Consider the following 20228-nt stretch of genomic DNA (forward strand, 5'->3'; position numbering starts at 1 on the left):
CGCACACACAAGCTGCTGTGAACAGTCAGGTGCAATGAGCTGGCAGAAGCCAGACGCCAAATGCAATTCGTGCCCCAAACCCGCACAAATCCCCGTTTATCTCCTTCCACAGGACCGACCCTGCCTTCCTCCGTGTCCTGAGGGGCCGTTTGGTTTTCCTGCCGAGCTGCCGCCCCTCGCTGAGCCCGCTGCTCTGCCCACGGAGCAGCTCCCACGGCCCGCACACAGAGCCCGCCGGGCGCCACCGAACGCCCCGCGCCCACAACGGCCCCTCAGGCGGCTCCGGCGCCCCGCCCCGCCCCGCCCCGCCCCGCCCGCCGCCGTTGCCACGTTACGGCGTGGCGGCCTCTGCAGCGCCGCGGCCTCGGGCCGCCCGAGCACCGACATCGACACCGGCCCCGGCGGGCCTCAGCCCACCGGCACCATGGCTGAGGTGAGACCCCCCCTCACCCGCCGTTCCCCACCTGTGTTTTGGCCAGGAGGGACGCTGAACCTCAGGATAAGCCCAACATATCATCTATGTCTATGTGCCATATTGATGTCTCGAGTTACTGTTGTGAGTGGGGCTCAGCTAGATCCCGTGCGGAGGAAAGAATTACTTGCACACAGGCAGTAGAAACACTTGAATTTTAGGAGCACCTGCTACTTTTAAAATTGTGTGTGTGATTTCCCTTCCCCCCCAACCCCATATGCTGAAACTGCTCTTAACTCTCTTTCTGATCACAAATGTAAATGAGATCAAAACTGAAGGTTTGAGTTTGGAGAAGAGGATGCAATAAACCCACGTTTGTTGCCATGAGTGGCAGAGCAGGTTTGAAGGGGTCAGCACCAAACTTGGGCCCTGCCCTGCAGACCGACCTTGTGCGCCAACGGGAGCCTGGGCTTTAATATTCAAGTTGCCTTTGCTCTTTTCCCATCAAAGTTTCTGACACAGAAAACAAAACAAAACAAAACCAAAACCAAACAAATGAGAGCCTTGCCAAGGAGGGGGGATTTGGAGCTGGTGTCTCTGCCTTCATGTGTCACGCAGCCTGACCTTTCTTTCAAGTCACAAGGGTCTGTATTTACTTTTTAAATTTCAGGTCTTCCAGGTAGTGTGAACTTATGTACTCCCTCCCCCAAAAAAGATGAAAAAATTAATTTTGTTGTTTTGCTCTCAGCATTTATATTTTTTTTTTTTTAGCGTTGTGAAAATTCTTGCATTTAAAATGTTTGTGTTCAAATGGCAAGTAGGGGCCTGAACTATTTTTAAAATAGCAATCCATGGGTTGGGGGCAAGCTACAGGGGGAAATTTTTAAGGCTATGGGAGCTGTGCATCTCACTGCCTCTCCTCTGCGAGGGGGTTCCCCGTACACCCATGGCCAGTGCTAACAGGAGAGCTGTGTTTCTGTCCAAGTGAGTCCACCTCCGAGATGTGATTATAAGGATATGCCTAAATTTTAGATTGCAGTGTAGAGACGTTCCGGTCAGTTTTGAGCAAGCTTGTGTAATGGCAGCAATCTATCTGTGACAGAATGAAGCATCCTGTGGGCTGGCTTATCTTGCTGTTTAGCAGATCAAGCTCTCCTCTGAGAAGGGGCCATGCTGCCTCCACTTAGTATGATTGTGTTCTCTTGAAGGCTGTAATTGAGGCTGATCTAAGCTGTTTTGAAAAATATTGGCTGAATTTGATGTTCAGCAACTGATCTTGCAAAATTTGGCATCAGACCTGAGCTAGGTCAAAAATGTCCCCTGTGAAAGTTTTAACAGTAGCATAACCTGCAGAGGAAGGACTGGCTTGCATTGGCATTGCTGGAGCTTTCAGATATGCTTATCTGCAAGTGATTTGCTGGCACCGTCTGCATAAAAAGCATAAACTAATTAGACTTCAGAGTGCAAAGAACTGGAGAGAACTGAGGCTAAAATACTGGGCTTCCTGAATAGCTGATGCATTATTTAAATACTATCACAATGATGATATTTTGTAGACCTATCTTTAAAGTAGCTGTGGTACTCAATTACAGGAACTCTGACTGTTAAAGCAAAAGTTATTTTAGTAAAATTGGAGGAGATCTGTTTGAAAAATAGCTTGCAGTGTGCATCTTATGTGATAGCGAAAGAACCGTTATTTCGGAAAATTTCGTCATGATATGTTAGTAGCTATTACGCACTCAGTATATTGCTTTTTTGTATTCTGGGGTCGTAAGTGAGATGTTGAATTCCTCATGTTTGTTGTTTATCTATCTCATTTCATTAAGGAAAAGTCTGGCAAACCATATCTAGAAGAAAGTGAATTTGAAGAACTGGAAAAAGAGTTCCAAGATGTCATCAATCTACTTAAGGGAGATAAAACTCTGGAAAAATTCCGAATAGAATATGAGAAGCTCCATGCTGTTATGAAGAAGTCTCATGAAAATGAGAAGCGTCTCATGGAGAAATGCAGGGAGCTGAATGCTGAGCTGGTGGTGAATTCGTCTAAAGTAGCTGCGCTCACAAAGCTCACTAAAGATGATCAGGAAACTATATCATCAATGAAGACGGTAAAGTTTTGAATAGAATTAAATATGATCTGAAATTGCTAATGAAAAGCATGGTAATAAGTGTCTACAAGTACACTTTATTTTTATGTAGAGAACTAGCTACTTTATTTTTATGTAGTGCACTAGCTGGAGGACTAAGTATAGAGCTGGCATCTCTGGTTCTTTAACCTCTGCTTTGCTACCAAACACTTTTTTTTCCCTCAGCCTGGTATTTTTAGAGGTCTCAGTCAAATTCTGTGTTTATTTGCACTAGAAAACTCCATCAGCTTTCAAGTACCCTCTAACAGTTTTTGTTTCAGCTTGCCCTCTGTAAAATAGCACTTTTTCAACTTGATATAGAGTTTTTGATTCATTAATATTTTTGAAGGGCTGCTTAGATGTTACCTATTGCCAGAACATTAACAAATCTACTTACTTGCTGAAATATGGATTGTAGTCCTGGGAAGTGTCATCCACTCATATAAATAAATGTTTCATGGTGGTTTTTTTAAAAGGAATCGTATATAGCTTTTCAATGTGTTTCTGCCAAATTACTCTGATGTGTTCTTTGTTATTATTGATTTGAACTCTGTCAAATCAAAGTGCTCGACTCGCTAAAAACAGTCAATGTTTTTAGCCGTACAGTGAGGTTTGACTACCAGAAACTTAAAGCTGCAAAATGATCAGAAGACTGTATTTTGATCTTTTTTCTTTCTGATGGTTTAAAAACTTAGGCTATGGTACCTAGACAGGCTTTAATTTAGTATTTAGTTGAGACACCTCCATGCCTTACAATAAAGTGTTTTGTTCCAGAAAGATAAATTCAGTATAGCAATCCAGAGTGATCTATGAGCACTACAGAAATAGAAGCTCTTTGAAATGAAGTTTCTTGTCCTTAGGATTATGAAGAAAATACACTCAGAGTAAATATAAATAGCAGCGCAGTCATCCTGTGGTGGCGTCTTGCAAGCCCATGGTACAGGTCCAAGCATCCTCAAGGAGGAGGAAATCTGCATGGAAAATATTGTTCATTTTCACTGCTACTAATCAAAGCCTGGTAGGTGGGTGTCAGGAACCACAGTGATCCTTATAATTTTCTTTCTGCTATTACATGGCAAAACTCTGAGTGTGAACAGTAGCTGAGGCAATCCTTTAAGATGTTCCCAAGCTGAGGAGACATTGTCATAGTAATGTCATAAAACTGAGGAGTGGAAGAGTAGGATAAAAAAAGAGCCTTGCCAATTTCAGCAGCTGGTTTGAAGCTTGAGCAAGGTTATGGTGTAATGTTACCACTTACTATTGAACCAGCTAATAGATTTTGTAGTGAAAAAGCAGCTTGACATTATGACCCTATTAGAAACGTGGAACACGTGACATTTCAGTTCTAGTGGTGTGCTCTGGGCAAAGTAAATGGCACTGGTGCTTTTTCAATTTGATTATGAAAATGAGTCTTCCTCTCAAATGTTCAGGAATTATTTGGATTTTTTTTTTTGAATGTTTATGTCATGGTTTGGGGTTTCGTTTGGTGTAACCTTCATATTTCATGTTATTCTCCTTTCTGAAGGGAAGTTCCATGACAGCTGTAGTATTTCACTGCAATTTAACTAACATTCAAAAAATGTGTTTCACAAGTGCCAAAGGCAAGTGTTGGGGAAAGTTTAAGTGCTGAAATAGCAAAGATGGGATTCTGCAGTGCTAATTTAAACAAACAATCTGTTCCACTGTTTCATGATATATAAAAGATAGGAGAATCCTGGTGGGGCTGCTCCTGTAAAAATGGTAAAGTTGCTTCAAATTAAGGCCCTAAATCTTGGTGACTTGATGGGTCATCAGGGTAATGGGAGTACAGCCTTACTCTTCTAGGTCATTGTTTCATATAGAAATAAAAATTGCAGGAGCAAAGTTTTTCTCCATATTGAAGCCTGGTTGTAATCAGTAGGATTTGTTTAGGGGCAGGGGTTAATTACACAGATCAGCAGCTGGTAGGACCTGGGTGAATAATAATCAATAGCTGTGAACTGTCTGGTGGTTGTTCAGTGCTCTGCTTTGTAGTTTTAATAAACTGGAAACAATAGTCTGCTGTTTACAGTCATATCAAAGGAGCAAAGTGCCAAGCTGAACACCAAGGGAATATGATTTTCTTTTTCATTGATAGGGATGCTGATCCACAAGGCTGCACTGGAAGAATGCCAGAAAGGGAATTTATAGGAGTTTGTACTGCCCTGCTTGGAATTAACCAAGTTTTCAATTTCCAAGGGTATCAATCCAGTATACTAAGAAAGCATTTCAGTAATTTTCAGTTTCTGAGCAGTGAAACTGATGTGATCTTTTGGGATATTCAGTGGAAATAAAGTAAGGCAGTCACACTTCATGAATTCTGCTTCACAGTTTCCAGAGTTCCAGTACCTCTCCAGAAATTTTTGAATGATTCTGACTGCAAACATTCAGTGTACTTCTGTCTTTAATTATACAACAGACTGCAATCCATGTTACCTACCTAACCATGTACTGCAGCTACCCAGTCATGCTGACACTCTGTATTCTTTCAGTTTCCCTCTCTATTGAGTAATAATGGGAATATTTTTTCAGTGAAGGCTTCCACCATCAAAAATTTCCTCCTCTTTACTTTTGAAGTTAAAGGAAGCAATCTCTTGATCCGCTATTCAAAGTAAAAGACACAACCAAGAAACAGCTACAATGAAGCCCAGTTTTGCTGACACTGAAGTCAGTAGCAAATTTTTATTTAGATTTTGCTTATTAATGAGGCCATCATAGGTGCCTGCTTACTTCATTGAAAAAAAATAGTTTTATCAATATGAATTCAATACAATTGCTTTTACACATCAAAAGCAAGATAAAGATAAAAAACACAGCTTAGGGTAACCTGAAATCACTGCTGATCTAGATGGCCTAATTGCCTTTGAGGGATCACTTTTGCGAATACACATCAGAACGAAATGCTCACTGAAGCCAGTAAGACCTCTCAGAGGGCATATTGATTTTATTCACCAGTTCTATCCCCTAGAACTCCAATCGTAATGATTTAGTTCACCAATTTTAATCACAGTCTAATCAGCCAGCAGGAAGCTTTGATTTAAGTAATCAGTTTTAATCTTATTTTCCATTTGCATTTTTCTAGAGAAAGGTTGATTGCCTCTTATTGGTTGGCAAATCTGAAACATTTATTTACAGCTATATTTTATGCTTTTCTGACAGTCAAGATGATACACTATATCTTCATGTCATTATTTCAGTCTAATATGCATTTATTCAAATCTCAGAATTGAACATTTTTATGTAAGATAATAATGAATGGAAATTTATTATTTACTAGATGATACTTAATACTTTATGTGTGATCATTCCTGCATTTGAATGGAAATTAGAACTCAAAGTGAATAAAATGTAAAAATTGACTTTAATATTTAAAACTGTTTAAATATGCTTGATACATAAGTGAAAAGTACATATTTCAAACTAAATTTTGAAGCAAGTAATTTATTAAGTAATGAAAATACTGTTTGTAGGTAGTGAATTTAATTGACTATCATTTCCTTCACAATTTCTGAACAAGTAAAGCCCACCGTTTCACTCTTTAATAGGTTGGGGAAAAAAAAGGAAGAGCAAACATTCCTGATCTTTAAGTTCCAGATGGTTTCTGAAATTTGGATATGCTGAACTGGTTGAACAATTAAAATTAAAATGTATTCCCTCTCCAGTTTGAAGAAGCTACATAAGTTATATTTAGTGTCATATTATTGGCAAATTCTGGTAGACTGTTACTTCTGCTAGTTCAATAGCTTGGATTTTTAATTTAGGCAGTAAACAGCTAAGTATTACATTTATTTGATTTAAAAGAGTTCTGTTAACAATATACCATAATATAGGTGTAATCTTTTTGAGTTTAATGTTAAATAGTGGTTTTATTTGGAGCCAGAGATGTTAATTTCAAGAAAGAACTGCTGCAAACAATTTGATATAAACAAAATTATTTTATATTCTTCATTGTGGAGGTGTTTTAATTTTTTTTTCCCTGCCCCATTTTCATATGACGCAAGTAGGAGTTGAAAGGGATACTATGGCCTGATGTAGTGATGCTTCTACCTGGCTCTGCATGGGGACACCCTAAAGCTAATGTGGAGCTGCACAGCCACAGTTGGAGTCTAAATCTGTACAAGTTCATCAAGTCCAGAACACCACCAGGAGCCAGCTGAGAAGAGAGCATGAGACAGAGGACATCATGCTGTGTCTTGCAGCTCAGGGACTTCTAGTGTCAAAAGTAGCATCTTCATTATTTACTGAGTCTTTGGGAACTTTTTTTCCAGTCCAGTCACTTTCTGAATTTATGCATTCTTTTAGTGTTGGATTTCAAAAATGGTAGGAGCTTGCTTTGAACCTGGCAAGGATTAAGCCTGCTGCTTGATTCTGAGGGATCCAATTCGAGGGAAAGTGATGCAGAGGAAGTTAAAAATCAAATGAACACTCCTCCCCTATCCTCTTTGTTAATATCAAACCCTGGGCTGATTAAAAGCACACAAATCTGTCCTTCAAGTAATTCCATGTGCTGAAATTTCGCACGAGAATCATGACTTGTCTAAATATACAGTTAAAATCAAAATACAATAGGTCTTCACAGATGAAAATCAACAAGAAGGGAGAAAAGCCCAGCGTAACACCTTTTTCTCATCCAAATCAACAGACATAAGTGAACTATTTAAATAGATGGTACCTTTGTGGGCACTGAATTATGAGTAAATTTTTAGATATTAGTGGGACTGACATGACCACAACCTCATAGAGATTTGATAATGCTCAGATCTATGTGTTAAAGAAAATGTATTAGAGGTTTTGTGGTGTAAATCGATGTAGCCTGAATGGCTCAAAATGTTTGCTCTGTGCTCAATCAAGGGAAAAGTCAACTGGTGAAGAGAACTGTTGTGAATTTAATAATGAAAAGGCATAAAAATCTATTTTCTTAATTAAGCAAAATGCGAGTCAATTAATTTTTCATTTGTTGTTCATTTTCAACTGAATTTAATTTATGTAATTGTTTTCAATTTTGTTCCTAGGAGATTGAAAAGGCTTGGAAAATGGTGGATGCAGCCTCTGAAAAGGAAGAGAAAGCAAAGGAAACGATTGATTCACTGCAAAAAGAAATTACACACCTAACCCATTTAGTGGAACAAGGGTCTGGAATGTCCATGGGACAGGAATCCAAGTAAGTTTTCCCAGGGGAGGGGCAGAGCCTGATCTGATTTTCTATCATTCTACACCTTGTTTAGCCATTTAGACACTACAGAGACACTGGAAAACTGAAAGAGAGGTCTTTTCTGCCTTTTACCTTTCTCGTAAGTGCACATTTATTTGTCTATGTGTTTATACAGTGATCAAGTACAGAATCAAGCTCTGAATGAGTTTGTGCAGCATTGGATGAAGCTGAGAGATCAAATAAAAATCAATAATATGCACTTAGTCAGTATTTGTCATATTGTTTTTTCTGAGTAGAATTTCAGCATGCTCTATCTTTGAGAATAGGATCCTGTCAACATTTTTACATGTGATGGCAGCAGGGTCAAGTAGCTAAGTCAAGGAAACAGGAGACTTCATTTCTCTTTTCTGTTCCCAGATCTGTTATAAGGCATTATCACTGTCAGTATTCTTGTCTGTATTTTATATTTATAAATTTTTTACTGAACGCTTCTGTGTAGAGAGACCTACTCTCAAGTGGAGCCTCTAGCTGCTACAGTGTGCAAATAATAATGATCCTCAGGAGCTGGTGAAAAGCCCTCCAAAAGCTAGGTCCTCAGGCTGTGCTTATGCTGTAAGATTAAGTGTAAACTCAAAGATGAGATTAAGTACATTGACCCTATGACCTGTGCACTTTCTATTGAGATTGCTGATGGTTGGCCCAGCTGGTTCTGGCTTGGAATTTTCACACTGCGTAAGGTATTTATTTATATTGGATATTCAGGATACTATGGGGCATGCTCATTTCCCTACACATTGTGTATCCAGGGTGTGTAACCTGGACTCGTATCTGTGAGCAAGTCCTTTAGCGTGCTCAAACGTTTCCCATCCGAGCAATGTGCCAGCACACAAATCACCTGCATGCATGAGAAATCCACTCCCTCACCTTTTGGCTCTGAAATGTTCTGGACCTGTGTAACAGGTTCTTTGAATCTAAAAACTCGATCGTTAAGCCTTCCCTTAGCATAACTCAACCTAAAGGCAGCTCTCTGTGGCTGCTTATTGCATTTTCCTGCAAGAGCCAGGAGCTGTTACTGTGCCGGGACGTCATTCCAGCCATTTCCAGCTGCTGTCCAGGCTGCTGAGACCTGCCTGCTCACCATTTCTTCTTAAATTTCCCTGTGCATTGCCCTTCATTTGCAAACTTAAATACTCTGTCCAGTAACAAGGCCAAGGGACTAGACAACTCATTTGCAGATTTTCAGTCCTATAGTCTTTTAGAACTATAAGGCTGAGTTTTAAGGTTGAGCTTGAACAGCCACATCTTGGACTTTCTTTCAGAAATTAAATGTGTCCAAATAGTGAGTATGTTTTATTCTTATGTTAGGTGACTGTAAGACATAACCCAGTTAGGTGCCCAGTCAGATAAACCTGCAGAGAGACTGGTTACAACAATATAACATTTTCAGTCTCCCCCCGGTAATTTTGCAATGGGTGGAGAAGAAGAGATTTTGTTCCGTTACCTTTTTGGGAAACTGAAGGTTTCTTCAGACCCATGAGGATGTGCTATAACAAGAAAAAGTGATTTATTGGACTAGGTTAGCTTTTAAAGCTGCCTATGTTGAGGGTAGCTGTGACCACAGTAGATAGAGCATATAATTCAATTGACCAGCAGAGCCTTAATCCAAGAGGAGTTTAAAATGAAACAAATTACTTCTAAACTGTTTCTCACAAAAGATCTTACTCTGACATAGGAGGAAAAACAGAAGGGGCTTGTGACACTGCTTGACTATTATTTCCTTGCTTTCAGTATCCAGGATTTGGTAAGACTTAAAGACGAGATAGCAAAGGAGCGAGACCAACTCTTATCAGAGGTTGTGAAGTTACGTCAAAGTCTAACTCAAGCCACAGAGCAGCAGCAGGAGGCAGAGAGGGCAAAAAACGAGGCAGATGAATCCCTTATGCAGGTCTGTACAAATCACCAGGTGGTGGTTTTAGGCTTTGTCCTGAACCATACTCCACTCTTGTGATTGATCTCCATTGACTGGTATGCTGCTACCTGTTCTTTCACATCTCAAACATTTTCAGGAGTGCTTAGAAAGGAGTCTGATGTGAATGATTTTTATATTTTTCTCTACTTCTGGGCTATGTCCTTATGTCCTTTGCCGAGTGTATTGTCATGTACCAGCTGCTTCCATAGCTTTCCAATACCCTAAACGAGGCCAAAGTTCTTTTGCCTGAATCATAGTTCTCTCTTGTACTGGATTATTATTATATTTTTTTTTTTCCTGGACTGTTAATCCTTATGCTTCCAAAGAACCATTTAGAGCATAGACCTGTTGGCAGTGATTGTCATATGATGCCATACCATAATTTTAAAGAATGTATCAAATTCTGACTTAAAAACTGATTACGCTGTTTTCTCCCCTGCTGCTTACGAGAAGCTTTTCGAGAACCTCACTTTTCTAATGGTCACAGACCTCTTACGTTCTTCTTCACACTGATTCTTGCCTACTGTTTTTCTGCTTAAATAATTTTTCACCTCACCAATGTCTATAGAGAGCAATCATATTGCATCTCAGCTTTACTTTTTTGTCTCTTATTTAAGTTTGATTATCTGTTTATCTGACCATCTGAGTAGATATTTCACTACTGATCCATATGTATAGCTTCCTTTAAATGTGTATAGCACCTAGAGATATAGAAGATTGCAGATCCATAGGATACCCACTGAATGGAGAGAAAGTACAAAAGGATGGAAGACGGGATATAGAACTCTAATACATCAAAATATAAAAAACATAATAACGAGTAATAAAAGAATATAAAGCAGAATATAAATCAGGGCTGGAGCAAGACAACAGGAGGAAGGCAGAAAAACACAAACAAAGAACAGAAAAGAGATGAAAGCAGCATTTAGCTTACAGGTTTTAATTAATCACATTTAGGAAAGTAATGATCAGACCAGGTTTCATGCACAGAACCCATTTCTGTTTCTAAAGCAGATGGCTGGAAATGCGTTACAAGAGAATATAAATCCTTCATTTTCTGACAGCCATGTGGACATGGGAGAAAAGAGAGAGAATCAAAACTCCCGTCAAAACTTACTGAATTTGCTAGCCTTAATCTTTTGATACTCACTTCATCAGCCCTTAAATTCATGGGAATGTTACAGCATTTGTAACCACCTCCCATTCTCCCAGTATGGAATTATTCTCCACTTCAGACTGCTTAAATGACAATGACTTTTTGAAGATCCTGTTGAAGACCCTGTCAGTTCTGGCAACTATTCATTTGTGGGCTCAGAGGGAGAGGAATCTTTAAGTGAAGAATCTTTCAATTGCTGGTCCCTGGCTGAACTGAATATTTCCATGTGGATCAACCCCCTGTGTCTCCCCTCTGCTGATTCTGCTCCATCATATTTTTGGGAGGGAGACAGCAGAAGTCACAAGACAGTCTGTTAGATATAAGAGAAAGCTCCTCTTTCAAAGTTTCCACAGAGGAACTTTGAGAGGAGAAAGACAGAGCAGCTGTGAAAATGAACGCTAGTCTGACATCTCTCTCTTTCCTCTCTTTCCTATAAGTGTAATAAGTGTTTCTACTGGTGAGAGAGAAACATCAAAATAAAAATCCTTGCAACATAACATCAAGCTCCAATTAGTTTTTGTGCTGCATTAAGAAAGTACCATTTTACAAGTAACTTACAACTGAAAATACATTTGTGCCATTGCATTTCCAGAGGAATGCTTTTATGTCTGAACTGTATCAGACCCTTCTGTGTGGGTGAACTGACTGGTGCTTAACAAATTCTTGTCATCAATAGATAAGTTCTCTCATGCAGGATTTTTTGTTCAACAGCTAGAGTTATCTAGTGGTTGATATATACTTCTGAGAAGATCTGGCATATTCCATGTAGTAGTGGGTACAGCTGTATAGAAGTTGTTGTTTTCCAAATTAAGTAGAAGAAGAGGTGAGAGGCCTTGATTTCCTAAATAAAAGGCAGCAGAACTTAAAACTTTAATCTTTTCTATGATTACAGCTTCAGTTAGAAATGCAGCTACGTCAGAATGAGGTATCACGAGAGGCTCGAAAGAAGGAAAAAATGGAGAAGGAGCTGAAAAGTCTTCAAGATGAAATAGGTAAAAAACAAACTGAGATCAAGAATTTACAACAACATATACAGAAGAACAAGGAGGAACAACAGAAAATGGAACACCATCTGAAGGAGCAAAAGGTAGGGTACATGGCACACTATTAATCAGGTCTAAGCTTAGGGTCAGATGTCAAAATAAGAAGAAAATTGATTTTCCTGAAAGGAGATGGAGGGATATTATTTTAAGTCAATAAATGTTAATAAATATTTATTCTTTAAAATAAATATTACTTTACTGATACCCTTGCTGACAGATTTCAGATTGATTTCTTAGCAGAAATCAGTAGTGGATCACAATGATATGGTTAGAGATCGTCTTAAAAAGATCACAGCAAATGAGACAAAGTCTGTGAAACGCATGGATGATCTTGTGGTAGTAACAGGAGACTGCCAGGTTGGACTTCAATGTATATTGCCAGTTTTGCCACTGATTGACTGTAGTGGCATTGGCAAAGTCATTTTACTTCCAACCTCTTCTTTCTTCTCTGTCACAATAATTTTTATCTACCTCTCAAGCTTGTGGGAGAGTTTCTGTGAAAGGGCAGAGAACTGTCTCCATAAACTTTTTTTATTGATTTTTCCTCATTCTGTTTCTAAAAACTTTATCTGGAAATGTCCTAACATAATGTTCTGCAAGTGTTTGAATTTTCAGGTTTTCAGTCCATTTCCCCTGACTTTGAGAAACTTTCAGAGAAGCAATTTCTGTAAATGGCAGGGGAGATCTCATCACTGTAAAACAGTCCTACCTCAAGGGAAACTTCCTTGGGAGTTATGTGTATCTTTTAAATTTATGACTTTTATGGCTGTTTCTTCCCTTGAATTTGTGAAGGTAGATGTCTGTGATGATTTTTGGTCAACACAGAGTCTTAGTAAAATTCTTCACATAGAGCAATACAGAGAAAACTTGATTATTTCTCTGAATATCACTGATTTGATGAAACTTTTTAGGGCAGCTCCATGATCTTCCAGGACAATTACATTGTTTTTAAATAGGATGTCTAAAATTCCTGGTTCTCTTCCATTTTTCTTCCTCCTTTCTATAGTCCCTTTCAGCCTTTCTAAATGGAGATTTCGAGGGCATTCAATTGTCTAATCTATCCTGCAAACTAATAGTTCACATAGTGCTGTGCCTGGGCTAGTTAACCAGACTGCCTTTATTGCAGTGTGTTACCTGTGCTGGCCTGAAGGTGTCTGTGAAGGCCCTGCGTTGTCTTTTGTAAAAAGTGTGTTCAAAACACAGGCTGTCTAACTGTGCAAGAGTCGGGGTAGAGATCTGCAAGAGAACGTGACCCAGCTATTGCAATTTCATTGGGTTATTGTTTCTCAGCTGAAATGTAGTTGATTGTTATGCCTGCTCTTGTTCCACTGAAATTTCTAATAAAATATTCATGACAGTCAAGATGGTTTGATACAGCTACTGTAGGCTTCACCCCAGCCATGTCCAAGTGTCAACATAATATCACCTGAAACACAGTGTTATCCTGACATTTAGAACACAAGAAACAGTATTCCCTGTTTTTACATTCTCTTTGCTTCTGTATACTTTCAGAAGAGGGAGATTCCATGTCTCTTCCTTTAATGTTTGTTAAGGGAATAGTACCTATTAGCTTCATCAGTTTATCACACATTAATGTTTGAAATGAAAAATATGATGGTTGTTCTTTCCTCACTTATGGAGTAATATGTGCTAGGGCAAGTAATTTAGATATAATAATTATATAATATCTATATAATATAATAATTAGGGCAAGTAAGTTAGAGCAGAAGACTGGCAGCTCCAGTATGAAGTATATGTACTCCATAGAAACCATGAAACTGCTGTTGCGGGCTTTTGACTGAAGACAAATTAGAGAGGAAAATGGCTGTGTTCTGGTCTCAGCAAACCATGTACCCAGAGAAATGTTGTCAGCACATTAACGTAGTATTTGCTTGCTAAGAAACACAACTCCCCTGCCCTCTGCTGATTGAAGTAATTTGAATCTCATACTCATTTTCAGTAAATATATGTAGCAAGTTGTGTTATGTGATGCTTGCCAAATAGCTAAGAAGAAGTAAAATATTTATCTACCACCTGCAAGAGAGACCTGCTAAGCTCCCAGAAAAAAAAAAAACAAAAACAAAAAACCAAAAAAAATTACGCTGGCTGTGTTATTCATTAGAAATTATCATTTCCCCTAGTCAATATGAACATGCATCATATTTCACATTAGTAATTTCATCAGCAATGAAGAGTGGCTTTTAAGCAGACAACAATCTGTAGCAGCTTTTATCTCCTGGGGAGATGGAAGGTTCTGTCTTCATGTATATGTAGATATTGTAATGAGATTAAAAAGAATTCATAGGATTGTTCTTTAATCTAACAGATCTTGAATGAAAAAGCTAGTAAGGAACTTGAGCAACTGCAGATGAGAAATACTAAGCTTATGCAAGAGAGCGAGCAGCACAGTGTGGTGTTTGAAGAGGTGATGCAGGACATCCAGCACAAGACAGCAGAACTGAAGGTAAGTACCAGAAGGTGCACACATCCTATCAGCTGGATCACTGACTGCAGCCTTTCCACCTATGACAGGGATGACCTCAGTTCTCATGCTGATAGGTCCCTGTGGTTAGTTCTGGGGGAAATCTGAGGAATATTGGGAGTAGATCTGGCTGTCACTTGATGCCATTCTTTCTGTGGCAATACCATGGTGCAGTCTCCAACCTTATCATCTGACAGTGTAGCATCTGTCCTGCTGGAGGAGCTGCGTTTCATGAAACACTTAAACCAAAATGCTCAATGCACTATGTTCATAAAGGACACATGCTGGTTTTGACAAGCATGAGGTCTTTTTGTTTGATTGTGAGACTTTCAGATACAAGCCACAACTTTATTTCTTACGGTGATTAACATAATTTGAATGTTGCCAAAACCCGTTGAAAAATGGTAATAAATTATAATGACAGTGTCCTGGATAGCTTCCACTGGAAGGAGTTGCTTCCAACACTAAAATTCTGCCTGCACAGTATCAGTTAAGGAAGTCAAATATAAGTAACGAAGATGGTGTTTACTTTCTGATCTAAATGATTTTCTTGCATGTCTTTACATTGTTTAACAGTTGTTTTACACCACTCAAAAGCAGGTGAGTTTCACTTGGGGAAGGATTAAATGCCTCCTGCATACAATTTTCAGGGTACTTTGAGAGCATTTGTGATAAAGGATAATGTATGTGTTAGGTGTTATTACTCTGTCTACCATATCTTGCATTTTGTATCATCATTGGTGTTAAAACACAAAACATTGGAAAATTCAGGCAGAAAACCATTATCGAGGTTTAGTCAAGTATAACCAATCCACCTAAATAAAAACGTTTGCCAATAGAGAGGTTTTTTTGGTTTGTTTTTGCATTTTATTTTTATTTTAAATGGGAACTGTTAGTCAGAATGACAAAACCTAACCACTGACAGATTAAAAGCTCAGTTCCTAACTAACATAACACAGAAGATTGTTATTTGGATCCTTAATGGTAAGAGCTTGTTTTCGGTTGTGTTTTACTAGGCAGACTGGAGAATATTTTTCTTACCTATTTGAGAAACAAATTACTGTCATTTCCAGGTTATCTGGTTTTATCATTACTTCTAGCAATACCATCATTGCTTAAAACTTCACAAACAATGTGTTCAAATGTGACTTGCATTTGGGGCTCTAGAGTGTCAAAAGGAGGATTTTGATTCTATGATCTAATCTTCAAGAAAAGTTGATGGAACTTGTAGAGCCATGCACGTGGACCTCTGGGAACAAAAAAATAGAAGATGCTCCCCAATTTGTAATTAAACCAATTGCTAAAGCTTCTAAGAGCCCCAGTCATGATCTGAGATGCCCTTTTTGTAGGCACTGGGCTTACAGTTTCATCCTGCAGTGTGCTGAGTGCCTCAACTATGGTGTTAGGCAACCTGAACTGTGAAAGTATTCATAAATCTCTTGAAGGTTATTGACAGTAAGAATTGAGGAGATTCACATCCTCCCAGAGGACACTCGCATTCACCATCTTACAGAGTCAGTATCTGAGGCTGTAAGTGCAACATTGTTTTCTGTGATGGCTGTAAAACTTAACAGTGGCACTGAATTATGCAGAAAAGTTATATTTACTTCTTAAAAAGAGAGGAATTTCTGTTGTGATTATTTGTTGTGTTTCCTGGTAACCAGCTCCATAACTTTTATGCAGCGTTTTGTTTCATTTTTTTCTCCTCTGATCACGTAGCAAATGAGACCAACTCTACATTTTGCTTTTTTTCTAAAGCTGTAGGTTATAAAAGAGATGGAGATAACTGATACCTGCTATTAGGGAGATCTAACCAGATCACACTACAGATATCCTTCTCATCACTGTCACTGTCCCTTATACTTCAAAGTAAATTAGGGCTGGCTGTGTTTAATCTGCAGGACTAATTGGGTAGTGCTGTGTGAGGTTTGCAGCTGGGGATTCTTCATTTATCATCTTCAGCCCTAAAGCATAAAATTTGATTATAATTTTCCTTGCCCTAGCTGGTTTTATTTAAATTATTTTTAATATTGTTCATTTAGCTGATTTTCTTCTCTCAGGTGACCCACAACACCTTTGCTTCCTGAATATGGAGTAAGTATATACCAAGTACAGCATTTTCCTTCTCTCCCCGTTCCTTATTGCTGTTCTGTAGATCAGAGATGATGAAGTGGCTCAGATGCGCCTTGAAATCTCAAAGCTGAACAAAGTTAGAGATGTTCTCCAGAATAAGCTGCGTATTGCAGAGGAGAAAAGAGTTGAGGCAGGACATGAGAAAAGCACCCTAAAAAATCAAATATCTGGACTGGAGAGAGGTAGGTGCCTAACTGAAGGATGGATGTGTCTTCTCATTAGTAATTTATTCATTTAGGGAATATCCTTCTGTTAGGATCATTCTTTAGTGTCTAGTATGAGACTGTAAAAATGACAGTTAGAATCTACAGCAGCATTTTGAAAACCTTGTAGGGTTACAGAATTTTCATAATGTCGCATATGTGGGGTCAAAATACAACAGACATAACTGAACTTTGTGTCATGCCAATTTGTGCCACGTCACATAGAATGTCATCCCCAATGCACCTTCATTGCTCCTGCACTGACCTGTGAGAAAGAAGCAATCTCGGAGCTTACTGAAATCAGACATGGTTAGGACACACTTAATCTCCTGCTTTGATTCTGCTGAACAGTTACGGCCTGGAAATGAATATGTGCAAGTGAGCTGCATTTCCTGAGTTGCACTGTTAGTGTAGCAGGTTTTAATTAATTTTAAAGTATAGCGAAAACACATGTCTCTTCAATTTTTAATAGCTTTTTAATAGTGTATGTCCAGTGTTAATCTTGACTCATAGCAAGTAGTTTTAACTCCACTGAAGCCAACAAAATCTCCATGTTTCCAAGGAGAGCTGGATTTCACACAGAGGAATTATAATAATTCTGAAAGTTCTTGTTTTCGAAAGTGCCTCAGTTTTTGGATGCTCACACTGAAGCTTCTTAAAAGGCTCTGATTTTCACTGTGCTCCATGATTTCTGAATATGCAGCTTGGTTTGAACACTCAAAATAATAAGTCCTAATACAATTAAATACTGTGCCTGAGTTCTTTTAAATTCTTCTGAGTACCCAAATTAAGTATTAACATCATTAGCTGATATCTGAGGTTGAAAAACCTGGTCACAGTTAATCAAGCTGTTCATGTACTGTTAAGGCTTTTTAAAAAATCCACTAAGTTGTTTCTGCATTTTTAACAGCTGTATGGTTTGAACCCAGGATTTATTGTCTTTCCTCCTTTTCTCTAGAGTTGGAGGCTGCCAAGAAGCAGGCGGAGATTGACAGGAAAGCTATAGATGAGCTTATGAGGGAAAAAGAGACGATAAGCAAGGTGAGCTTGCATTGATAATACCGATTAACAAATCTCATGCTTGAGAATGAAGTATCTGTAGTTTGAATGCTCACAACACCACAAAAATGGTGTAGAAAAAAAGCATTCAGATTTCCTTAAGCAAATGCCTACACTACTTCTTTTCTGTGCATTTTCTGTGCATAAACACACAAAACATTTATAAGTTTTAACATATGAACCATTAGGGAGTTCAAAAATGCCATGTATGTTCACCTTTATTGCAAATCTATTATTTGATATCCAAAGAGTTCATTACATCTGTGCTTTTATGCTCTGTAGCATATGAAGTTTAATATTAATCTAGGCAAACTAAGTCTTTGGTAGTAAAAGAACAAACTGAAATGTTGATGCACCACATAGCAGCTTGGCAGGCTGTGTTAATACTACTCCTTGCTTTTAAGTCAATTTTTCACACTGACCGTTTTCCATCAGCCCAAGGTTTTGTGCTGCAGGATAGCATCTCATGTTTACAGGCATTCCTGAAGTGTAATCTAGTAAATTCAATGCTAAAAGATGATTTCTGAGGTGCTTTACTTGGTATAGATTCACTATCCTGTGTCTCGACTCTAGCAGAGACTCAGATTTGGCATGTAATAAATACCTGTTTTGTACAGGGAAAGAAATTTCCAAGTGGGACCAGGGTGCTGATTTTGGAAAGATGATACCATTGTGTTTTCTGTTTAATCATTAGGCATAATTTTAAACCAAGCTTGATTAATTTACAGTCTAAACTTCCTATTTAGGACATGAGAAGGAAGGGTATTTGGTGGTATTATTTATTTTACTGTTAGTGGCATGCTTTAGAATCTAGGTACATTAAAGCTGGTAAAGTTTTTCCAGTTGTTAGTTATATCCACTTGTAAATGATTATGTCATTTTTTTTTTTTTTTTTTGTAATGCAGAAACTAGTGTTTTAACTTTAAATCAGAAAAAGCGCTATTTAGCAGCTCTGCTAGAGATATTTTTTTTTTAATCAAATTTGAGACTCAAGTATTTCAACTGAATGAATTAGATAAAGGGTGATAACATTGGGAAGTCCATAATCCACTTAGACAATGGCTTGAATTTGTTACAGTGGTGGCAGTATTGCCTTTCCAACTCAGGAGCTATTATTTTATGTTCCCTGTAGAACTTGGTCAAGGCTACTAGTGCCACTCAGAAGCAGATAGATTTGGTGAAACTCCACGAACAGTCAAAGAAGAACTTGGAAGGAGAAATCCAAAATTATAAGAATGAAGCTCAGAAACAAAGGAAGATTATTTACCAATTGGAGAAAGAGAGAGAGTGTTTCGTCAATGAAGCCAGTGAGCTCAAACAGAAGGTAGGAGTAGCTTTTTGTGCAAGTGGTTCTTTCCTGTCTTACGCTCAAAACTGTAACGAAGATACATTCATTTCCTCATGTGCCAGTGGGAGGAAGCTCAGATCAGTGGTCTTCACACAGTTTACAAATATTTCTTCTTGTCGGTGCATGTTGCCCACTACTGTTTCAGGTCTCTCTGGGGCAACCTCGTCAATTGGTGTGTATTCTATAAGACATTCGGAGAACAGCCATGTATTTCTCTTATTCAGTGATCATTTGGGAGATGAAACTAGGGCTGGAGTTCAAACCAAGGCCTCTGACTTCTACCTGAGTCCCGCAGTTGAAACTGTTATATGCAGTTGGAAATTAGTCTTTGTTCTGTCTTTCCTGCAAAGGACCTTATTGTGCACACTACTGTGTCCTCGAATGGTATTGGGTCCAGTAGAGAGCTGACGGTACTTGGCATCTTTGTAAGAGACTCAGCATTTTGAGGGATTACTCCCAGTATGTGAAAACATCTGACCACGTTCAGTCTCGCCAGCAAAACAGAAGTTTTCCAGGAACAGCTGCATTAAATTTGTGTTGCCTGCTGCCCATTATTATGTACAGTATTATTCCTGAAGGTACGCTCAGGAACATGGTTGTAATATGTTTCATTAATTGCTGAAGATCACATTGAAGGACCTTCCAAGAAGCTCACTGATTTACTGAGATTAGCTTTCAAGCTGTTTCAACTCACAAGTTATTTGCTGTCTTTTCACTTTAAAATTATCCTCTCCAACTTCATGTGACTGGGGGCTTTTAAATTATTTTTGAATGGTATATGCTTCCTTGTCTGGAATACGTTTTGTCATTTCCTTGACATAATATTCCATGAAAATGAGATTTGTCTTTGTTGCAAAGTCATATTTTGCATTTTTCCCTCATAGTGCATTTCTAACAGTATAGATATGAGTTAAGAACGTTGTAAACTAGGGCCAGGGAGTAATTCATAACACTCAGAACTACAAGGCTCTTGCTTTCAATTCTGATTAGGATTGCTCACTGTATTTTGAGGGTGAAAATGACAAATGTTTGCTTGTTTACATTTTCTTTTTCCCTTTTTTTTTTTTTCTCCTGCCACTTTGGCTGCAAATTTTCTGTCACTTTTTATAAGGCAGAGCCTCAGTAAA

At 38.5% G+C, this 20228-nt stretch overlaps 1 protein-coding gene across 1 annotated transcript in view; it reads left to right on the top strand.

The window, feature by feature from the left end:
• Positions 1-340: 340 nt before the first annotated feature.
• The window catches only part of CFAP58 (cilia and flagella associated protein 58), a 57350-nt gene continuing 37462 nt past the window's right edge, over positions 341-20228 (top strand). The window contains exons 1-9 of the mRNA XM_065843706.2: positions 341-433; positions 2239-2520; positions 7569-7717; positions 9497-9653; positions 11726-11920; positions 14203-14340; positions 16514-16673; positions 17653-17735; positions 18886-19077. Of these exons, the coding sequence (XP_065699778.1) occupies positions 425-433; positions 2239-2520; positions 7569-7717; positions 9497-9653; positions 11726-11920; positions 14203-14340; positions 16514-16673; positions 17653-17735; positions 18886-19077 (1365 nt within the window). The 5' untranslated portion in view covers positions 341-424. The remainder of the gene's footprint in view (positions 434-2238; positions 2521-7568; positions 7718-9496; positions 9654-11725; positions 11921-14202; positions 14341-16513; positions 16674-17652; positions 17736-18885; positions 19078-20228) is intronic.

The sequence above is a fragment of the Patagioenas fasciata genome, chromosome 8 (assembly GCF_037038585.1).
Source record: "Patagioenas fasciata isolate bPatFas1 chromosome 8, bPatFas1.hap1, whole genome shotgun sequence".
Taxonomy (NCBI): Eukaryota; Metazoa; Chordata; class Aves; order Columbiformes; family Columbidae; genus Patagioenas; species Patagioenas fasciata.